Here is a 21,559-nt window from a genome sequence, read left to right on the forward strand (position 1 = left end):
AGGGGTGGGGGACCCATTAAGATGGTCCGTCCCAGGAGACTGATGGATCCTGATGGATTCCTGAGATCTCTTGGGGATTCTCCTGTCTTGGGTGCTGACGATCCTGTTGATGCCCTGGTAGATCGCTACAATAGCGAGATGTCCAGGGCAATTGACACGATTACCCCCGAACGTCCCCTCTCTTTGCGCAGAGATACTTCAGCTCCGTGGCTCTCAGAGGAGTTGGCAGTGATGAAGCGCAAGACAAGAGGACTAGAGTGCCGCTGGCGGAAGACTCAGGATGCCTCTGACCGAGCATGGGCTAGTGTTGCGATTAGTGCCTACTCCGTGGCTTTGCAGGCAGCCAGGAAGACCTTCACGACTGCCCGCATAGCGTCTGCAACTAATAGACCATCAGAGTTGTTCCGTGTCATCGGGGAGCTCCTCCACCCTCCTGGGGGTGGGGATGCACCCGAGGACACGGCGACTCGGTGCAGTGAATTCGCGCACCATTTTGCAGACAAAGTCGCTCAGATCCGTCATGACTTGGACGCTAGCTTGGATGCAATGCCATATGAGTTAACCGAGGCACCTGTCTGTCCTATCTTGTGGGATTCGTTTCAGCTTGTTCGCCTGGATGACATGGACAAGATCCTTGGAGCTGTGAGGGCGACCGCTTGTGCCAAGGATCCTTGCCCTTCTTAGCTTATAAAATTGGCCAGAGGAGGATTGGGAGATTAGTTGTTGAGTATAATTAATGCCTCTCTGGTTCAAGGCAAATTTCCATCTGCCCTAAAACAGGCTATAGTGAGGCCAATTTTGAAGAAAGCCTCCCTTGATTCGACCATCCTAAATAACTACAGACCAATCTCGAATCTTCCTTTTTTGGGCAAGGTCCTGGAGCGGGTGGTTGCCTCTCAGTTCCAGGGGTTCTTGGATGATACTGATTTTCTGGATCCATCGGAGTCCGGCTTTAGACCTGGGCACAGTACCGAGATGGCTTTGGTCGCCTTGGTGGATGACCTCCGCAGGGAACTGGACAGGGGGAGTGTGACCCTGCTGGTTCTCTTGGACATCTCAGCGGCTTTCGATACCATCTACCATGGTATCCTTCTGGGACGGCTCTCCGGGATGGGCCTTGGGGGTTCTGCTCTGCAGGGGCTCCAGTCCTTCCTGGAGGGCCGATCCCAGTTGGTGAAGCTGGGGGACACCTGCACAGACCCCTGGCCATTGACCTGTGGGGTCCCGCAAGGTTCCATTCTGTCCCCCATGCTTTTTAACATCTACATGAAACCGTTGGGAGAGGTCATCTGGAGTTTTGGAGTGCGGTGCCATCTCTACGCAGAGGACACCCAACTCTACTACTCCTTTCCACCAAACTCCAAGGAAGCCCCTTGGATACTGGACCAGTGCTTGGCGGCTGTGTTGGCCTGGATGAGGGCGAACAAGCTGAAGCTTAATCCTGACAAGACAGAGGTCCTCCAGGTCAGTCACATGTCTGATCGGGGTATTGGATGGCAACCTGTGCTTGACGGGGTCGCACTCCCCCTGAAGGCACTGGTCCGCAGCTTGGGGGTCCTCCTCGACTCATCACTGACACTTGAGGCTCAGGTGTCGGCGGTGGCTGGGAGGGCCTTTGCACAACTAAAACTTGTGCGCCAGCTGCGACCATACCTCGTGAAGTCTGATCTGGCTACGGTGGTCCATGCCTTAGTTACCTCTAGATTGGATTATTGCAACTCACTCTACGTGGGGCTGCCTTTGAAGACAGCCCGGAAACTCCAACTAGTTCAGCGGGCGGCAGCCAGGTTCCTAACAGGAGCGAATTACAGGGAGCGGTCTACGCCCCTGTTCAAGGAGCTCCACTGGCTGCCGTTCACCTTCCGGACCCAATTCAAGGTGCAGGTGCTGACCTACAAAGCCCTGAATGGTTTGGGACGCACTTACCTTTCTGACCACATCTCCCCCATGAACCCGCATGATCTCTTCGTTCATCGGGGGAGGCCCTCCTATCGCTTCCACCTCCGTCACAAGTGCGGTTGGTGGGGACAAGGGAGAGGGCCTTCTCCGTGGCGGCCCCCCGGCTCTGGAACGCGCTTCCCAGGGAAATTAGGCAAGCTGCCACCCTGGAAGTGTTCAGGAAGAGCCTGAAAACCTGGCTCTTCAAACAGGCCTTTGAAGAAGTACCACCCACTGTTTGCTAAACCCTGGTACTAGCGTGTTCTTCTGACCAGTTGTTGGTTAACTCCTTGTCATAGCCTCATAGTTCACCCCAGTTTAAGGCTCTTCCCATGACGTTGTAGCACCTTAATCTTCCTTCTTGTTTACAAGTTCCACTCAGTGCACTTTGCCCAGCTCATTTTATGTTTTTATTGCTGTGTTTTTCATGTGTTTTATAATGATTGTGATTTTTAATGCCTTTTAAATTTACTTGTGTGTTTTTGTAAAACCGTATACTGTATGCTGGTTTTATATCTGTAAGCCGCCCCGAGTCCCTCTGGGGAGATGAAGGCGGGGTACAAAAATAAAATTATTATTATTATTATTATTATTATTATTATTATTATTATTATTATTATTATTACTACCCATGGCTATTGGACAAAGACCAAGCCCTCTTTAGGAGAAGAGTCAGATTCCATTCACAGTTTAGACTCCTCTACCGAGGAAGACCCAGGGAGGACAACTGAAACCTCAGAAGGCTCTGACTCATCTCCTTAAGACATAGGAATATGAATTGACCACCTTCTTCCTCATCTTCTACTTTTTTTCTTAGGGGCCGAAATCAGAGTTGCCGGACCTGATTGTTAATCTATCTGATTACAAGTTATCCCATTTAGACAGGTCAGTAATAAATAAAAGTTTAAGCATTTGCCCCACCCCTAAATTTAACACATTTTGAGCACATATAGATTTATTTAAACTGTTTAGAACCATTAACGTAAGAGAACTTTTTAAAAACAATACATCAAATACAACCGCAGATCCCTTCAAACTTAAAAGTACGTTCTGCCCCACCAGACATGATGTATATTAAATGCTTTGAAAAAATTGTAGAGACTTCAATAAGTTAATTACTTATAGACAGCCATTCCACTCAAACTTATCTGATAGGAAGAACTACTCTAGTCAAATTAAGTAACCTTAAAAAGGTAGTCTTGAAACCAACAGACAAAGGAGGAGAGTTAGTGTTACTTAACAAAAGAAATGATGTTAAGGAAGTCAACCTTCAGTTATCTAATAAAAATTTTTATAAACCCATCTCAACAGACCCCACCAATCACCAATTTCTTATTAGGGCGGTGTGTTAAGAGGGATTATCCATAGGATTCATTTCAACCTCAACATTTAAAATACTTACAAAATGATTTTCCTAGAATGCAAATCTTTTACATTTTACCTAAGATCCACCCCCAGGCCGACCTACAATTTCAGGCTCATCCTCCGTGTTGGAACAAGTTGTGAAATATTTAGATTCTGTCAACTTTTTGTCTGTGATTCCTATATTGAGGATACTAAGCACTTTATTATATTAATATTGTTGAAAATCTAAAAATTGAGGACAGTATTTTGGTGACTACTGATGTCATCTCACTTTATACTAATATTCCATTAGATGAGACATGAATTACTATACAGAACATTAAATACAATTGAACCAATCCACATCCACCCACGCATTTCCTCATGGACCTTTTAGACATAGTACTAGAGAAAAATTATTTTAGTTTTCAAGATCAATTCTATTTTCAGGTCTTCTGTGTGGCAATGGGGAATCAATTGGCCCCCTCTATTGCCAATTCATGGCAGCTTTAGAAAATACTATACTTTTGAATCCAACTTTAAATAAGTATTATGCTAACATAATAGATTATGGCCAATTTATTGATGATATATTCATGGTTATTAATACTACTAAGGCCACAGTAGGTGTCTCCAACTGGATACACCCTAGTATCAAGTTTACCAGCCATTTGAATATGACACATATCAATTTCTTGGATGTCACTGTATATAAACATCAGAAAGACCTTTTGGTTAGGAACTACAGGAACCAACAGATAAAATTATCTACCTATTTCAAACACATTACTCAATTTTAAAAAAAAAAGTTGGTACCTACTCCAAGACATTCCAGGTTGTGACAAATTACCTATCTTTGGAAATAGACACTAAAAATGTAAGATCTTCTAGTTCACACATTTTTAATTACTCCTACTAACACCTCTAAGAGTAATTTAAAAGGCCACTATGCTTGTGGACACTGTAAGTACTGTAGACAAGCTTGGAAGATCAAAGAAGTATATGACCACAGGAATAACGTGGGTACCACACTCAAACATTTTTCAGCATGTGCTACTAGTAATGTCATCTATCTTTTGATGTGAATATGACCTATGGTACATTGGGAAAACAACTAGAACTTTAAGAACCAGAATCTCTGAACACAAGTCTAGAATTAAACACTTTGCAACAGAATCCTTTTTATACTCCCATTTTACCCAATACAATCACTCCTCTACCTCTTAAGTTTTGTGCTTTGGAATGCGTCACACAGAAACCACACATGGACTTCAGAGAAACTATTATCACAAAGGGAAATGTATTGGATCTTTATATTTAAGACCTTTTCCCCTTGGGGACTCAATGAATCACATACTTTCAGCTGCTTCCTTTAAGCCATCAAATATCCCTTTAAACCCACTCACTGAACCTTTAGAACTACTCGCTATTTGAATCCCTATGAGCAGAATTAATTTCCCCTAAAGCTATCAGGCAAAATATGAGTATACTGTTAGATATAAGGGTCATCCTACCTATGTTTACTTCCTGTAGTATTCCTGGTAAATTGCTTGTTATATTATGTCTTGTTATAGATGTGAGTTATTAGTTGCTGACCACCTCATGACCTGAAGGAGGATTTTCCCAAAACAGGGTATATATAAAAAAAAACAGGCACCCGTTGCATTGATACTGTACCTGCAACTGGACTTTTCCACTTTTTGTATTGGAGGTTTTTCATTCTATTTAGACCTTTACAGCTCTTTTGGACCATGACTGACTTTATTTGTAGAGACTTTTTATTTTGAGAGCTGTGCTCCATTATTATCTTCTCTATCTCACATAATACCTACATGACCAACCACAGGTTCACTTTTACTTCTTTTGGAAGAATTTCTCATCGAACTTGGACCCCTGAAGCTTACATACATTGGGACTGATATCAGACTGAGATACTTTCTCTTTGGTAACAGTTGCTCCTTTTCACTGTATTTTCCATGTTACTGTATTGAGCTTTGTATTGGGGATTTTGGTGTCACTATATATAGTCATTACAGTTCTCCTTTAGCAGACTATATATATTGTGTTTGTTTACATACCTTTCCAGTATTCTGGGATATTGGTTAGTAGTATAGGTATACGGGGCCCAGCAAAACAGTGGTCGCTGCTGTCCATCCCTCTCGGCAAGGCCCTTAAAAGGGAAGGCGAGAGAAGGAGCTCTGTCTGGCTCCTTCGCCTTAATTCCCTTCCTGGGGCTGATGGAGCATGCTTGCCATTGCCACCGTTGCCAGCGGGACCGCCTCATCCCTCTCCTCCCTTCCCTTCTTGAGGGCCTGGCCGGGCGAACCTTCAAAAGCCCAGCCTGGGCCCAGAGGAGCAGCGGTTGAGCGTGCAATGCTGCTGCCGTCCCTTCCGGCAGGGCTTCTTCTCGTGAGGGCCTTGCCAGGATGGGACCTCCATCAGGCTCCTTAGTATTCCTTCCCCCTTCCATCCTTCCAAGGCCAAGCCTGAGCCCACGGTGTGGTGGGCAAGTGTGCCCATATCTTGCAGCTTCTCAGCTTGGGTGCCACAGCCACTTATGGCAAGACTGCAACCCCCCCACACACCTCCTTCTCCCCAACTGGGGAGCGGCAGACAAGCCCCCCCCCCAAGCTTCCAGTGAGGCCACTCCTCCCTCCCTCCTTGCCTTGTCTCCTCCCTTCCTTGACCCCAGCCATTATAGGCTCAGCAAGAACTTGGCCCAGCTGGGGCCTGGTGGAGGCTAGGCCTACTTTTAGGCTCTTCCTTCCTGTCTGCCTTAGGCTGGCTTTAGGCTTGCTTTAGGGCCCAAACAAGGGCCCTGTGAGGCAAGGCCTACTTGCCCTTCCTTCATCCTAACCTTCCGCTCTTCCTCCTTTAGAATTACTTGTAGGCTGAGCCAGTGTCTAATGCTGATCTTGACCATGTGGTGCACGGGGTGCTTGGTCAGCCATCTTGACCACGTCTCTTCAGCCATTTGGTTTCAACTACAACCTTGTCAATCACTGGTTAAGCAAAGTCATTTGCAGTGTAGTCAGCCAGTACGGACAACTTTCTCTACCATTACCTATCCAATTAATCTTGAATCTTTTGCATTCAAGTTTAAATGTTCTTACCTAATTCTGCTTGCTAATTCGTAGTTAACCCAGATGGCACCCAGTAAAGGTCGCAGAGGAGCAAAAGGGAAAGACTGGCACCAAGGGCACTCAAGCATGCAGCACCTAAGGACATGGCCCAAGCAAACAAGCGTGTGGCACTGAAATGACGTGGATCAGGCCAATTCTGACTTTAACACAAAGAGGAGTGGAACAGACTTTCATCTTAGCCAAGATAGAAGAGCTAGAGAAGAGACAGACCCATTCTTGGACTGCCGGTAATAAAAATGGGGGAATCATACCCAGCCGGCCCTGCTGAGCGAATTTGTGCTCGCTTGCCTGAGGTATAACGTTCTATTTTTGGCCCGTGGCAGGCATTGACAACAGGATAACAGATGTTCTTTCCTGTCAACAGATGTCCCGCTTCAGACAACTCGCCAACCCCACAGACGATGTGCCAACCCCACTGCCTCCAGAGTTATGGAAGCTTGGAAAAGTGAACTTATAAGGACTACAGGCTTGTCAGCAACAAGAAAGCAGTATGGTAGGGCTGTGATGGAATTTGAACAGTATAGGAACACGTTTGGCATGCCCAGGGTTTGGCCCGTTCTGGTGGATAATGTCAACAGGCACAAAAATATACATTTTAGAGGCTTGACCTCCCCCCCCCCCCCCCTTCAATAAGAACCAAGGTCTCTGCCCTGTCTTTTGCGTCAAAGGCATTAGGATACCCTGATTTCTCAAATGAGTTTGGAATTCGTAAAATACTGGTGGGATGGTTGTGGGAAATGGGCCGATTCCGAAACTAATTAATTAGAAACCTCTGTATTTAAGAATAATTTAGAAACCCAACTAGAGCTCCTATTAAGAACTGAAGTTATGGCTGGATCAAAACCTAAAGATATTAAATATCTCAAGCAGAAGAAATAAATATGAGCAACATTATGCGTGAAATTCAAAAATTAAGTGACAAACAGGATACTCTTCAAAAAGAATTGTAGAAGGAACTACAAACCATGACATCAAAACATGAACTGCAACAGAAACAACTTCAGAGAGAAATGATGGAAATGAAGGAGATAAAATAAGTTGGATCTATAAAGAAGAAACTAATGAAAGCTCTAAGTGATATTAGTGATCTGAAATCAGGGAACATTAAAATGGAAAAAGCTCAAAATAAAATACCTTACAAAGTAAAAATGAAAAATTTGAAAGAATCCAAGAAAAAAATGGCCAAAATGAATTGGAAGACAAGAAGATATACAACAAACGATAATACAAATTGTGTCTTAAGATATTCGAACGGGAAGAACAAGAGTGTGAAGTGGAAATTGACCATGTATTTTACATTCAAACTAATTATGCCAGAAGGAATCAAGTCCCTAGAGACACCATAGTCTGCTTCATAAGAAAAAGAACACAAGATGAGATTTTAAGACAAAATAATCAAAATCCTAGTTTCCACAAAACTCAAAATATTGCGATTTTGAAGGAATTCCCTATAACTACACTGAATAGACAGAGAAAGTACTTCTTCCTCACTGATGAATTGAAAAAACTGAACATAAGATTTAGATGGGAAACACAAGGCGGCCTGATGGTTACATACAAAGAAGAAAAATTTTGTCTGACTTCAGAAGAAAAGGCCAGGGATTTCTACAAAAAAACTGAAAAAAGATAAATTGGTGAAATCACCCCCGCAATCACAGACTCAATGAAGTCACCAATGAAGGGGGGAATGCCTAAAAGGGCTAGATACCACTCATTGGAAGATGGAACAAAAGCCGCAGGGCCTATATACTGAAGATACAGAAGATGACAAAAATCCAGATGAATCGGAACATAAGAAATAAATAATGGCTGAATTTACACAATGAAATGCTATTCTAACAATGTTAACGGTATTAATTCCCTGAATAAGAGAAATCAATTTCAATCAAATAAAAAAAGGCAAATACAAAATAATGGCATTACAGGAAACACACATAGCCCAAAAACATTCAAAGTATCTTACCCAAACAAATTTAGGAAAATAATTTTACTCCTCAGTGGAAGGAAAGAAAAGAGGGGTGGTCCTTTATATCGATAAAGATATTCCCACGGAAATACAATTTAAAGATGAAGGATGATTGCAGTAAAAATAACTATTGGTCTGAAAAAAATATTACTGTGTAACGTCTACACCCAAATGGCTCCAAAACAAAATTTGTAAAAACAGAGAGAGAAGATACTGCAAACTGAATTTGACATTATTATATTTGGGGACTTTAATGGAGTGCTTGATAAAAATATGGATAAAACCAAGAAGCAGATGGAAAAGGGAAAAAGGAGCAATCAGTACCCTACCAAATAATTTTTTTAAATTAAAAGAGGAATTGGGGCTAGATGATAGAGAGATCAAAAAAGATTATACTTTTTACTCCAATAGGCATCTCTCCTGGTCAAGGATAGATATGATTTGGACATCCAAAACTATCTCATCCAAAGTTGACTATATAAAAATTAACACAAGAGATATATTGAACCACAATGCTATAGAAATTGTTGAATTGGGAATGATTGTATATAGAATTGTTTAAATGTAATTGAGTTATAGTGATGCAATGTGAGCTGGAGATTGCATCATGCACTGTCTGCTGTCCACTATGCGAGTGTGTAAAGAGTTAACTGTGTATTACATCAGACAGCAGAGGTGGTTATAAATAGCTCCCTGTGTTATCTGTTCTTCCCTCTGCCCTCTGTTCTCTCTGCCTCTCTGCACTCTGTATATATCGTCTTGAGAGATATCCGTTTGTTAGTAAATCTTTTGTAGATAGCCAAACAGGCTTCAGCCTCTTTATTGGTGCCAGTGATTCTTCGTTGATCTTGTGTGTTTATCCAAACCGCGCGCTCTGACAGAAATGACATTAAATAGTAGACATAACAATTGGAGATGGAGATTAAATGACAATTTAATAAGCAAAAAGTCATTAAAAATAAAAAATTACAAAGGATTTTTTCAACTTAAACAATAAACCAGAGACAAAACAACATGTAATATGGGATGCGTATAAAGCAGTAATGAGGGGGCCCTTAATACAGCAAAATGCAACTAAAAATCAGAAAAAACAAAAAATGAATGAACTGAAAGATTCCTCCAGCAGGGACCTGGCCGAAGAAAACCTGTGGCACGGATCTTCCTCGGCCAGGCCCTTGCTGGAGGAAACTCTTTCTGAGGGAAACTCTGGCTGAGAGAGATCCAGGGAGACGTCCCTCGGTGAGCCCTTGCCCCCCTTGGGAAGCAGCCCACAAGAGCTTCTGCTGCAGCGATCGCGGGACGCTTCCGGGATGCTTCCTCCTCCCTCTCCTCTTGAGCTCCCTTCACTCGAGAGAAGTAGAGGGAAAGGCAAGGTGCTTCCTCCTCCCTCTCCTCCTTATCTCAAGCTCCCTTCACTCGAGAGAAGGAGAGAGAGAGGCGCCCCTGGCGGCGCCTTAGATGATACGGAGGCTTGGTTAACTGAGACTCCACTGCAAATCTGGAAAGTGGCGATAGAAAACTGAGGGGGAAAAAGACAATCACAACGTATTTCAAAAATAAAGACAGGAGACATGGCCTACACAACAGAGGAGATAATGAACCAATTTACAACGTATTATGAAATTCTGTATAAGGAAGGAAATATAAACATGGAAAGGATTTTGGAATATCTAAGTAAGCAAAAACTACCCAAACTCACAGACGAACAGAGACTTAAATTAAATAAAGAAATAACAGAAGATGAAATTTAAAAAGCAATAAAAGCCTTAAAATTGGACCAGATGGATTCACTGGGATATATTATAAAACTATGCAAGACAAAATTATTACTTCTTTAAAGACAGAGATGAATGAAATATTACAAAATAAGGAATTTTCCGAGACATGAAGAGCAGAAATAATAATGATACACAAAGAGGGCTCGGAGCCAGATGATGTCAAAAATTATCGCCCAATATCACTGTTAAATATGGATTATAAAATTTTTGCAAATATTCTAGCAGAAAGATTTAAGGACTTCTTTAAAAACTGGATAGGGGAAGACCAGGAGTGTTTTCTCCACGAGAGAAGTACAAAAGATAATGTAAGAACAATTTTGGACACAATTGAATACTATGAAGCTCACCACCAGAAAGAAGCAGCATTACTCTTCCTTGATGCTGAGAAAGCATTTGATAATCTAAACTGCAACTTTTTAAATTACTTTTTCAAAAAATTGACAGGGGCTTTCAATTCCAAAATGCAGTAAATGCAATATATGATCAACAAAAGGCAAAAATTTTGATTAATTAAGAATGCGCTGAAGAATTTGACATTGAAAAGGGACCATACAAGGCTGTCCCCTCTCCCCATTGATATTTATATTTGCCTTGGAGATTTTGATGAAAAATATTCAAGAGGGCAGAGAACTAACAGGAGTTTAGACAAACATGAGTATAAAATCAGAACCTTTGCCAATGATATAATCTGTACACTTGAGAATCCGAAAGAGAAAATTAAAAAATGGTTCGATAAAATTAGTGAATTTGGCCAATTAGCTGGCCTCAAAATAAACAAAATGAAAACTACAATTATGACAGAGAATGTTTCAAAAGAAAATAAAAAATGGCTACAAGAACAAACAGGATTTAAGATAGTATCAAAATTTATATACTTGGCCATTTGGATCTCAACAAAGAATAACCAACTCTTAAAGAACAACTACATAGTTAAATGGCAATAAATAAAGAAAGAACTTGAAAGTTGGAAAAATTTAAACCTATCAATGATGGGATGAACAGTGGCAATAAAAATGAATGTGCTACTAAACATGTTATACCTATTTCAAAATATCCCAATCATAAGAAATATGAAAATATTCAAAGAATGGAACAAGGATTTCACAAAATTCATCTGAAAAGGGAAAAAATCTAGAATAAAATTCACAATAATGACAGACTCTAAAATGAGGGGAGGTTTTGAATCCCCTGATCTTAAACTTCATTTTGAGGCATGTGCTATGGTTTGGATCAGAGAATGGATAAAACTACCAAAACCCAAACTATTGACTTTAGAAGGATTCAATTTGAGAAAAGGGTGGCACTCCTACTTTTGGTACGGAGGAACCGCAAAAGAGAAAACTTCAACAATCATTTTGGAAGATTATCCCTGTATGGGAAACGTATAGACACAATTTTTACGAAAAAAACACCATTGTGGGTTGCCCCGTTAGAAACAAACCAAAGAAGACTGTTAGGTTGGACGAAATGGCCAAAGTATATAGAAATACTGATAGAAGAAGGTCACTCCTTAGAAGAAAACATGAAGATATAAAAAGGAAGTATAAAGAGGTTACTTGGCTCCAATACCTGCAAATCAAAGAACATTATAAACTCTGACAAGAAACTTGGATTTAATGAAAAACAAGATCTATGGGATAAGTTATTACAATCAGAGAAGAAATTAATTACAAGGCTATACAATAAACTGTTAAAATGGGCTACTGAAACAGAAGAAATAAAGAATATAATGACAAAATGGGCAAGAAATATAGGAAGACCAATAATAATGAAAGAATGAGAAGAAATATGGCAAAGAAAATTGCCAATTATGTGATAGACCTAAAGGAAAATTGGCTTAAAATGCTACAGATGATACACGACCCCTAATAAATTAGGACTGATGTACAAAAATGCAGAGTGTAGCTGTTGGAAATGTAAAAAAAGGTATCTACTATCATATGTGGTGGTCTTGTGACAAAACAATGGAATTATGGAAAATGATACACAAAGAAAGACAAAAAATTCTGGAAATTATGCAATGAAATCCAAAATGGGTCAGGCAAGGCGTTGTGGGGCGATTTAGACGCTTGCACACCAGATAAGACTAACCCTTAGGTCATAAAAAACAGACCATAAAGGCAAAGGTAGGGTGGTTGAACTCAACGCCAATAGTGCTATGGACCTGGTTATCTGTTCTGCCACAGCAAATAGCATTCCCCTTATCAAATTCCAATTTTGGAGTGTAACTTTGAAAGCTTTGGAGATGTTAGGGATTGAAGGGGTTAAATTCGGCACTCATTCAGAATTGGAGCTGCATCTACTGCATTTGCCATGGACCTGGATATGCAAGACTTACAGCGAATTGGCAGATGGTGCTCACAGGAATTCAAAATATGTATCAGGCCATTTCTGGGAAAAGGGGGTGGTCATTAACCTCTTATCAGTTTGCAAAACCAATCAGTCGCACCAGAGGGTCATGATCTGTGGCCACAGTATGACCCCTGTGGGCTCGCAGTTTGACTTGGCGGAGTTCTGCACATTGGAATGGCTGGGAAAACGCAGCCTGCAATGGAATGCGCTGCATTTGGGTGGCAGCGACATGGGACTACTGAAGGGCATAGTTTGAGCTTGCAAGCTCAGTTGATCTCAATTACATTTGCAAGAGGCCAGGGGCATATGTCATCTAGTCGGCTCTATTGTCACCTCTGGTTTGGAGGATTAAAGGCAATCACAGGGCAATAAAGAGGGCAAGACGAAAAGCAAATAGGCAACTGAGAAAAGGCGTGGAGAAATTAGCAGGCCAGTACCTACCCCATCCGGATATTGTTTTCCACAAGCTAGAGCTTTACAGATCAGACAGGGTGCATCTATCAGCGGAAGGGAACAACATATTCCTAGCGGATCTTAAAAAGGGTTTTGAGGTTGCATTAGAAGTGGGGATGGATAAGACACTAGTCTTTTGGTGGCAGTCCCCAAGTTAAGAAGAATATAAGATTCTGTAGGTTTGTTCTTAAGTTGAATGTACATGTAAAGGTTGGAACAGGTACGTTTTTAAAGTGCAACAACAGCCAAATACAAATATATTGGCTTCATTTTGAAGTGCAACTACAGCCAAATACAGCATTGGGTCGCATAGGAAAGGTTACCACCCCCCGTAGTGTGTTTTGCTATCTGTGCCTTTGTTCAGAAGATTCAACCTCACTTTCTGTTCCCGAATTTTGATAAATGTGGCTTGTTGTGGAAACAAGGATTGGTAATAAAGCTTTAGTGGAGACCCCCCCCTTGCCAACAATAAGTCTTTCAGAAGTGAATGTTCCCTTTCAAGGAGATTTCTCTCACTTCCCGTTATCTCACCCCCAATTCTTAACTATGAGTTGGATGTAACTCAGGGGACTGTGCCTGTATTTTGAGGTATTTTTAATCATTCCTGCAGAATACACTGAGCAGGATCCAGAAGTCTCATCTTCATCTTTTTTCAGTTCTTCTTTCAAAATTTGTTCTCCATATCACAACCTACACCATCCCACATGAAAACAGGTATCAAGATGGAAGCTTTCTGCACCTGCACCAATTTGGTTGCAAGTACCTAAATCTGAATACATCCCAGAAACCAAAGTAGTAAAAGATTTTGTAACTGAGTTCATTTTTTATCTGCTATTGCCATCTTACTATTTTGTTATTTCCATCTAATTTCCAAGCTTATGAACTTCCAACCTCTCCTTCCTTCAACTTGATTTTCATTTTTTTGTACTCTTATAGATAAAACATCTCCCCAAGACTATCCACTTTCTAGTTACTCTTCTCAGAAGAAAATGGGAATAAGCCAGTAAGATAAAGGCTTCTCTTACATCTTAAAGGAGAAAAAAAGTTTGGAAAATAACCCCACAAACAGCTGCACTGATGTGAAAAGCTAAAATTTTAAATAAACATCCTGAGATGAAGCTATTTTGTCAGTTTTCTACGCAATGGCAGCTCCTAGACTTAATTTTTCCCACCAAGCTAAATGGTATTTCACACGCAGGATAAAGAATGGTGCAGCTGAATCTGAAATTACTACATACATTGTTTACAGAAGATGTAAGTGAACTTAGTAGTGTGAAAAATGGTGAAGATGTCTATCTAAATAACACCCACATAATACCTAGCCTATATAAGTAATGCCTATATGTATGGTAGCTAGCTTATATAAGTAATGCCTGTATGGCTGCTAACCTATATAAATGGCTCTCCCTGGGGGAGAAGAGCGGTATACAAATTAAATAGTAGGCTAGTCTATATAAATAATGCCTGTATGGTGGCTGGCCTATATAAATAATGCTTAGATTGTTATATAAATAATGCCTATATGGTAGCTAGCTAGCCTATATAAGTAACGGCTACATGGTAGCTAGCTTATATAAGTAACACATATACGGGTAGCTAGCCTATATAAATAACACCTGTATGGTAGTTTGCCTATATAAATGCCTATAAAAGGTAAAGGTTTCCCTTGACGTTAAGTCCAGTCATGTCTGACTCTGGGGGTTGGTGCTAATCTCCATTTCTAAGCCGAAGAGCCGGCGTTGTCCGTAGACACCTCCAAGGTCTTGTGGCCAGCATGGAGCGGTTATGTTCCCGCAGGAAAAGTACCTATTGATCTACTCACATTGGCATGTTTTTGAACTGCTAGGTTGGCAGGAGCTGGAGCTAACAGAAGCCGCTCACGCCACTCCCAGGGTTTGAACCTGGGACCTTTCGGTCTCCAGCTCAGTGCTTTAACGCACTTGGCCACCGGGGCTCCTAGAAATGCCTATATTGTTAATACAAATAACACCTGTATGGTAGCTAGCCTATATAAATAAAGCCTGTATGGTAGCAAGCCTACATAAATGACACTGATACAAGCTTATATAAATGCTTGCATGATAGCTAGCCTATATAAATAACGCCTGTATGGCAGCTGGCCTACATTAATAATTCCTATATGGTAGCTAGCCTATATAAACAACACTAATATGGTAGTTAGCCTAGATAAGGAACGCTTGTATGGTAAGTAGCCTACATTAATAATGCCTATATCGTTACATAAACAATGCCTATATGGTTGCTGGCCTACAAATATAAGGTCCATATAATACCTAGCCTACATAAAAAACGACTGTACGGTAGTTTCGCTCCACACCCAACCACCCACTCCGTTCCCTCAGCACAAAATGGGCGCCGCTAACCCGTACAGCCGCTTTTATAGCAAACGCTGAGGCCGTGACGTCAGCCAACGGCTCGGCCCTCGCGATCCAAGCCTTTCTTCCCTATCAGATTCACAACCCAAGAAAGGGGCGGAGCGAGAGGCTTTCGGCGACGTTAGTACGGCTTCGAGAACGCCTGAGTGAATGCAGGGGGAAATAAAAATCAGGCAGAATGGTAGCCAGCTATGTATGGAGCGTTGAGCGACAGGGAGGAAGGGGTCCTTCTTCGCCCGCGCCAAAATTCAAGCCGAGGAAGAAGGAACAGAAGAAGCAGAGCGGAAGAGAGGTGAGAAGCAGGCCCTTTATTCAATGCTAGGCGGATTAGTGGGAGATATGTGCAGTTCACTGATAAGTCGTATAAACCTGAAAGCTCTTGGTTTCAGTCTGTCATGGCTTGCTTACTGTAAGGAACAGAAACATAAAAGGAAATGTGTTGTTGAAGGCTTCCATGGCCAGAATCACTGGGTTGCTGTGAGTGTTCCGGGCTGTATGGCTATGTTCCAGAAGCATTTCTCTCTTGGCGTTTCGCCCACATCTATGGCAGGCATCCTCAGAGGTTATGAGGCCTGTTGGAACTTGGCAAGTTGGGTTTATATATCTGTGGAAAGTCCAGGATGGGAGAAATAACTGTTGTTTGCTTGAGGCAAGTGAGAATGTTGTAGTTTGCCAGCTTGATTAGAATTAAATAGCTTTTCAGCTTCAAAGCCTGAATGCTTCCTGCCTGGGGGAATCCTTTGTTGGGAGGTGTTAGCTGGCCCTGATTGTTTCCTGTCCGGAATTTCCATTTTCAGAGTATTGTTCTATATTTACTGTCCTGGTTTTAGATTACTGGTAGCCAGATTTTGGTCATTTTTATGATTTCAACAGGAAGGAAGCATCCAAACTTTGAAGTTGCAAGGCCATTCAATGCTAGTCAAGCAACATTCCCACTTGCCTCCAACAGACAAGAGGTCTTTCTCCCACCCTCGACATTTCACAGATATACAAAGCCCACTTGCCTAGTTTCCAACAGGCCTCACAACCTCTGAGGATGCCTGCTATAGATGTGGGCAAAACACCAAGAGAGAATGCTTCTGGAACATAGCCATACAGCCCAGAAAACTCACAACAAACCAGTGATTCCAGCCATGAAAGCCTTCGACAACATATATTAATATTGTCACCACATATGTGTATATGTTCCCGCTTCTTGACATCCCCTCTAACATTGTTTTTGATCATCCTTTCTAATAAGTCATCCTTTCTAACATAGTTTTTGATCATGAAATTACTGTGCTTTTAGTCCTGCCACTTGGTGTTATATACTATGAGTGTGACCACAGGTTACAAGCCTAGGAAAATGAAAAAGACTCTCCTGGCACCTATTTGTATATATATCCCACTATGTCTCCACATGGAGACTCAAAGCGGCTCACAATCAAAAACATAACAACTTCAAATATACAATAAGAAAACAGTATACCATTATGTGTTATTATATATTATCAGTAGTAATTATATTAAATATATTCATATTACAATATTGTTGTATATTATTATGCATTATATTGTATTATTATCAATAATATATGTATATATAATATATTATTAGCATACCAAAACATTAGCATTATAATATATATATTAGTCTGTTCCAGTAAAAACAACAAGGTTATGCAGTTACTACAAGATATCCATTTATTTTGGTCTTTCTGCAGTGATTGTAGGCACTTCACAGAGGGCCCATCTACATTAGAATGAATGCAGTTTGATACTATTTTAACGGCCATGGCTCCAATAATTGTACAAGGTCCTGCCAAAGTGTTGGTGCTTCGCCATACTACAACTCTCATGATGCCCATAGCATTGAACCATGGCAGTCAAAGGTGGTGTCAAGCTGCATTAATTCTGGAATATCACAGAAAAAGCAAAAGTAGAACTAGATATATTAGTGGATCTCTTGAGAATTTCTGGTTTTCCAATGTTTAACAAATGCAGTGATAAAATGACAATCTCATTTTGCCCTGAATTACACTACTGGAATGAAGGAGTGTATTTGTGTGCAGATAGACTGAAAGATCTATTTTGGTTCTCAGTCTTCAGCTCAACATTTTTTGTTTCAATTGGTTTATACTAGAGCTAGAGCAAAAGAAGCAGGGAGCACAGCTAGAGTCTTAAAGCTTCAAAGGTGAATGCCAACATCTTAAACTGAATTTGGGCTACATCCCATAAATGTTCGTAGCCCAGTACCGAAGTGACAGTCTTTTAACAGAACTCAGTGTTTTATTTGAATCTCCCCTTGCTTGACAGGACATGTAGAACTTTTCTGTACATAATTTCTTGTAAAAGAAGGTCCAGTGAGTTCAGTAATTCTTACTCTCAAATGATTGGTCGCAGCATTTGCTTAAATGTGCACATTATTATTTTTTGAAGCATGTCTTTTTTAAAACTGTAAAGTTACAAACTGCCCATACTTTTTTCCATATATAGATCTGCTTGGAGTTTACAAGAAGACCAGCTGAAATGTACATAAAATCAATTGTCCTTGAGGGATTCAAGTCTTATGCTCAAAGAACAGAGGTTAATGACTTTGATCCATTGTTCAATGCCATTACTGGCTTAAATGGAAGTGGCAAGTCGAATATCCTGGACTCCATCTGTTTTTTATTGGGCATCACCAATTTATCACAGGTGAGTATATGTTTTATATATCTCCCCCTTCCACTTCCTGCTCCTAGTAGCCATAGGCTTAGTCTTAAGTAGTACTGGCTCACTGAAATGAATAGACTCAGTTAAAGTGTAAGCTCTGATATAGTTAAGACAAAAGTACATTACAGGTGAAAGTTTTCTCCTACCTGATAGAGCTATACAACGTTTTTATTATTATGATTATTGACACAAAGACATAGTATGACACAGCAAACAAGATATATATGCTGGATTTCGTATCACAAAATCACAAGTTGAACACTTCCCAAGTGTTTAGAACAGTGTGATGTATTTTCAGATGATGCGCACAGATCCCAGTAAAGTGGCCTTTTGCAGTTGACAAACCGTAATTTATTATTATTATTATTATTATACTTATATATACCTTATTTATACCCCACTTTTTCTCTCCACAAGATGACTCAAAGCGGCTTTCAAATATTAGCTGTGGAGGAGTAGTAACTTTGCCCAGCATCTACCATTCCTTTCTGAAACATTCTTAATAAAACACTTAATTAACATTATGTGAAATAGCCCCTACTCTTCACGTGCTAAGCAGTTTTTCACAAATCTCTCAAACCACTACATAAAGCAGGCCTGCACAACCTGAAGTCCACCAGGTGTTTTGGACTTCAGCTCCCTGAATTTCTGACCATTGGACAAGCTGGCTAGAGCTTCTGAGAGTTGGAGGTCCAAACACCTGGAAGGCCACAGGTTGTGAAGGTCTGACATAAATTTTCACAAAGATCAACATGGGACCAACTTAAAATATATTTTTTTTTCATTGTTGAATACAACTATGACAGCTGTGAACAAAACATCTGGCTTCCAACCAAGAGTAATATAGTAATGATAGCATGCTGAGTTTCAGTGCAACCTACAGCTAATACTGTGTTTGTTTTTGGACAATGACAAAAATCCTGTGTCAGGAGAGAGATGCACCCCATCCAACCCCATTTTGACATTGTTCAACCCTCCAAACACAGCCATTTCTGGATTTAGTGGAGAATGAAGGGGTCAGTGGTGACGTGTCCAGCTATTTCTTTTAGTTGGGTGTGCTGCTGTGACAGGCACTAGCAAGGAGTACAGAGGTCCCTGGGACATCCCTGAAGGTGATGCCCTTGCAGGGTGTCCAATTAAAGGAAAATAGCTGAACACATAGCTACTGATTCCCGCACTCTTGATAATCCAGAAATGAACAAAGAAGGGGGTTCTGTGACTTCCAAGATGGTGGGTAGTCCTTTTTTCACTGCATCATTCAGAACAGAAATATAAGAGACACCATGGCAAAAGATAGTGAAAATAAAGATGTATTTTTCCGATCCATGTTTACAGATTGCCAAAAATCACAGACCTTTCATTAAGAACTCCTGCTTTTGTATATGCAGCCTTATAATGTATTTGTCTATTGAACTGGAATGACGTGTGTCTGTCCCATTTTCAGGTACGAGCGTCTAACTTGCAAGATCTTGTTTACAAAAATGGCCAGGCGGGGATTACTAAGGCTACTGTCTCGATCACCTTTGATAATTTTGACAAAAAGCAGAGTCCACTGGGATTTGAGAATCATGATGAGATTACAGTTACAAGACAGGTGAGCCAAGGTTGGCTTCTTGATATTTTACAGCCTCGCCAGAGAACTATGCAAATAGAAATATTTGAAATGTTTATTATGAAATGCATTACTCTTGGAAGTATAGTGGTCTACTTAGCTGAATAACTAAGGAAACATATGTTGGAATGTAACGACCCATCTTTCTTCCCACAGGTCGTGATTGGAGGTAGAAACAAGTATCTTATCAATGGTGTGAATGCAAACAATACTAGAGTACAGGATCTTTTCTGCTCTATTGGATTGAATGTCAATAATCCTCACTTTCTTATTATGCAGGTACAGTATGCATTTTTATAAATCTGGTCCCCATTTTTCCCCATTTCTCTCATCTGCTCCATATAGCATTATTTTAGATTATGAATATGTGGGCAGGCAGTTAGGAAACAATCATACCAAACATTCATACCAAACATTCATACCCCACTGAATTCAGGACTGTTCTGAATAGGTGTGAACAGGATTGTGTTTAGCTTATTATTATTATTATTATTATTATTATTATTATTATTATTATTATTATTATTATTTTATACCCTGCTTTATCTTTCCTGAAGGAGACTCAAAAGCGGCTTACCATAAAAGTGTCTTCCAAGTCCTTTCTGTTGTGGCCAGTCTCATATTTCCTATAAATAAAAGTGATGTCTTGCATGTTACTTTGAATGTTTTCAAAGTATACCTGTTTATAAGTGTATTTTGTTCTTTCTGCTAGAATCTGGAGATTTGAACTAAATTGTAAATATATATATGTAAATATACGTGGGGACTGAACTTAATTGAATACAAAGTTATAAACAGTAATTATGCAAGTGCTAAATAGAGGTTTTAGAATGCATATTCATTAAATCATGTCTTAAATTTTTGATGTTCAGAATTCGTCACTGAAACTTTACATTTATTTGCGAAATAGGCTTGATCTCTTTTCAGCTAATTAAAATAACATTTCATGGTTTTACTTTATTTTACTTTCAATACCAGCTATGTTTAAACATGCTTTTCAAATATCTATCCATCAGTAATGCATGATTCCCTGTGCAAAAGGTCTTCCTTCAATAAAATGAGGATTAGCTAATTGAATGCAGCAGGTTTCTGTGAAATATTGCTATAGTTGACAAAGCTGATGGTACACTTATTTCAGAAGTAAACACAAGAGCTCAGCAAACGATGCTGCACTGGAATGTTTGACATGAAGTGTTTATGATTTTGAAACATCTATCCCTCTGGGTTTTTTAAATCTCTGGCCCCCACTTTCTGAACCTGTTCTAATTTAGTGTGGGATTGTTTATTTCATTCAGAACTATGAATTGGTCCATGCTCATAGCTAGTGCATTCAGATTACATATGTGTGCGACATTGGATTCCCGCCTTTCTCTACCAAGCAGACTCAAGGCAGCTTACAACAGATAAAACCATACAATGCAAAGGTTAAAAACATAGGTAAAATCACAATTACATCGACCCCTTATCACCAGCCCTTTCTGGTCCCCCTAACGATGTACAGATGATTGACCCGTTAACACTCGTTAAACTTGTTAAAACTCAACAAAGCCCTGATACACTCTATCTTTGGTTAAAAGCTTTCTGAAATAGGAAGGTCTTTACCCCTTTCCAGAAATTCAATAGGAACTGGATAGCTCCTAGTTCTTCTGGAAGGGGAGTTTCAAAGTTCCAGCTTTGTTCCAGCACAAACAGTAGATAAAATGAAACTGCTATCTTTGAGACCCCCCTCCTTCTTGAAAAGTACACAAATAAAACCACCAAAAACAGGAGACACTAAAACAGTTTATTCCGGGTCCCCAAATCCATATTGTGGAAATACTTTCATGAGGCCAAAATAGTCCCCCCAAAATTCTGCAAGCATTATTGGGTAAGTAGATTACAAA

General features: G+C 40.4%; 1 protein-coding gene and 1 long non-coding RNA gene across 2 annotated transcripts in view; both read left to right on the forward strand.

The window, feature by feature from the left end:
* The first annotated feature begins 2,559 nt into the window (after window positions 1–2,559).
* On the forward strand, window positions 2,560–9,195 carry LOC134296570 (uncharacterized). The gene is made up of 2 exons (XR_010003365.1): window positions 2,560–6,652; window positions 6,790–9,195. It is a non-coding gene; the product is annotated as an uncharacterized LOC134296570 (long non-coding RNA).
* Window positions 9,196–15,515: 6,320 nt separating this feature from the next.
* smc2 (structural maintenance of chromosomes 2) overlaps window positions 15,516–21,559 on the forward strand; it is a 36,028-nt gene continuing 29,984 nt past the window's right edge. Inside the window, exons 1-4 of the mRNA XM_003227323.4 lie at window positions 15,516–15,662; window positions 17,846–18,046; window positions 19,509–19,658; window positions 19,833–19,955. Of these exons, the coding sequence (XP_003227371.2) occupies window positions 15,549–15,662; window positions 17,846–18,046; window positions 19,509–19,658; window positions 19,833–19,955 (588 nt within the window). The 5' untranslated portion in view covers window positions 15,516–15,548. The remainder of the gene's footprint in view (window positions 15,663–17,845; window positions 18,047–19,508; window positions 19,659–19,832; window positions 19,956–21,559) is intronic.

Source organism: Anolis carolinensis, chromosome 2 (genome assembly GCF_035594765.1).
Source record: "Anolis carolinensis isolate JA03-04 chromosome 2, rAnoCar3.1.pri, whole genome shotgun sequence".
NCBI classification, from domain to species: Eukaryota; Metazoa; Chordata; class Lepidosauria; order Squamata; family Dactyloidae; genus Anolis; species Anolis carolinensis.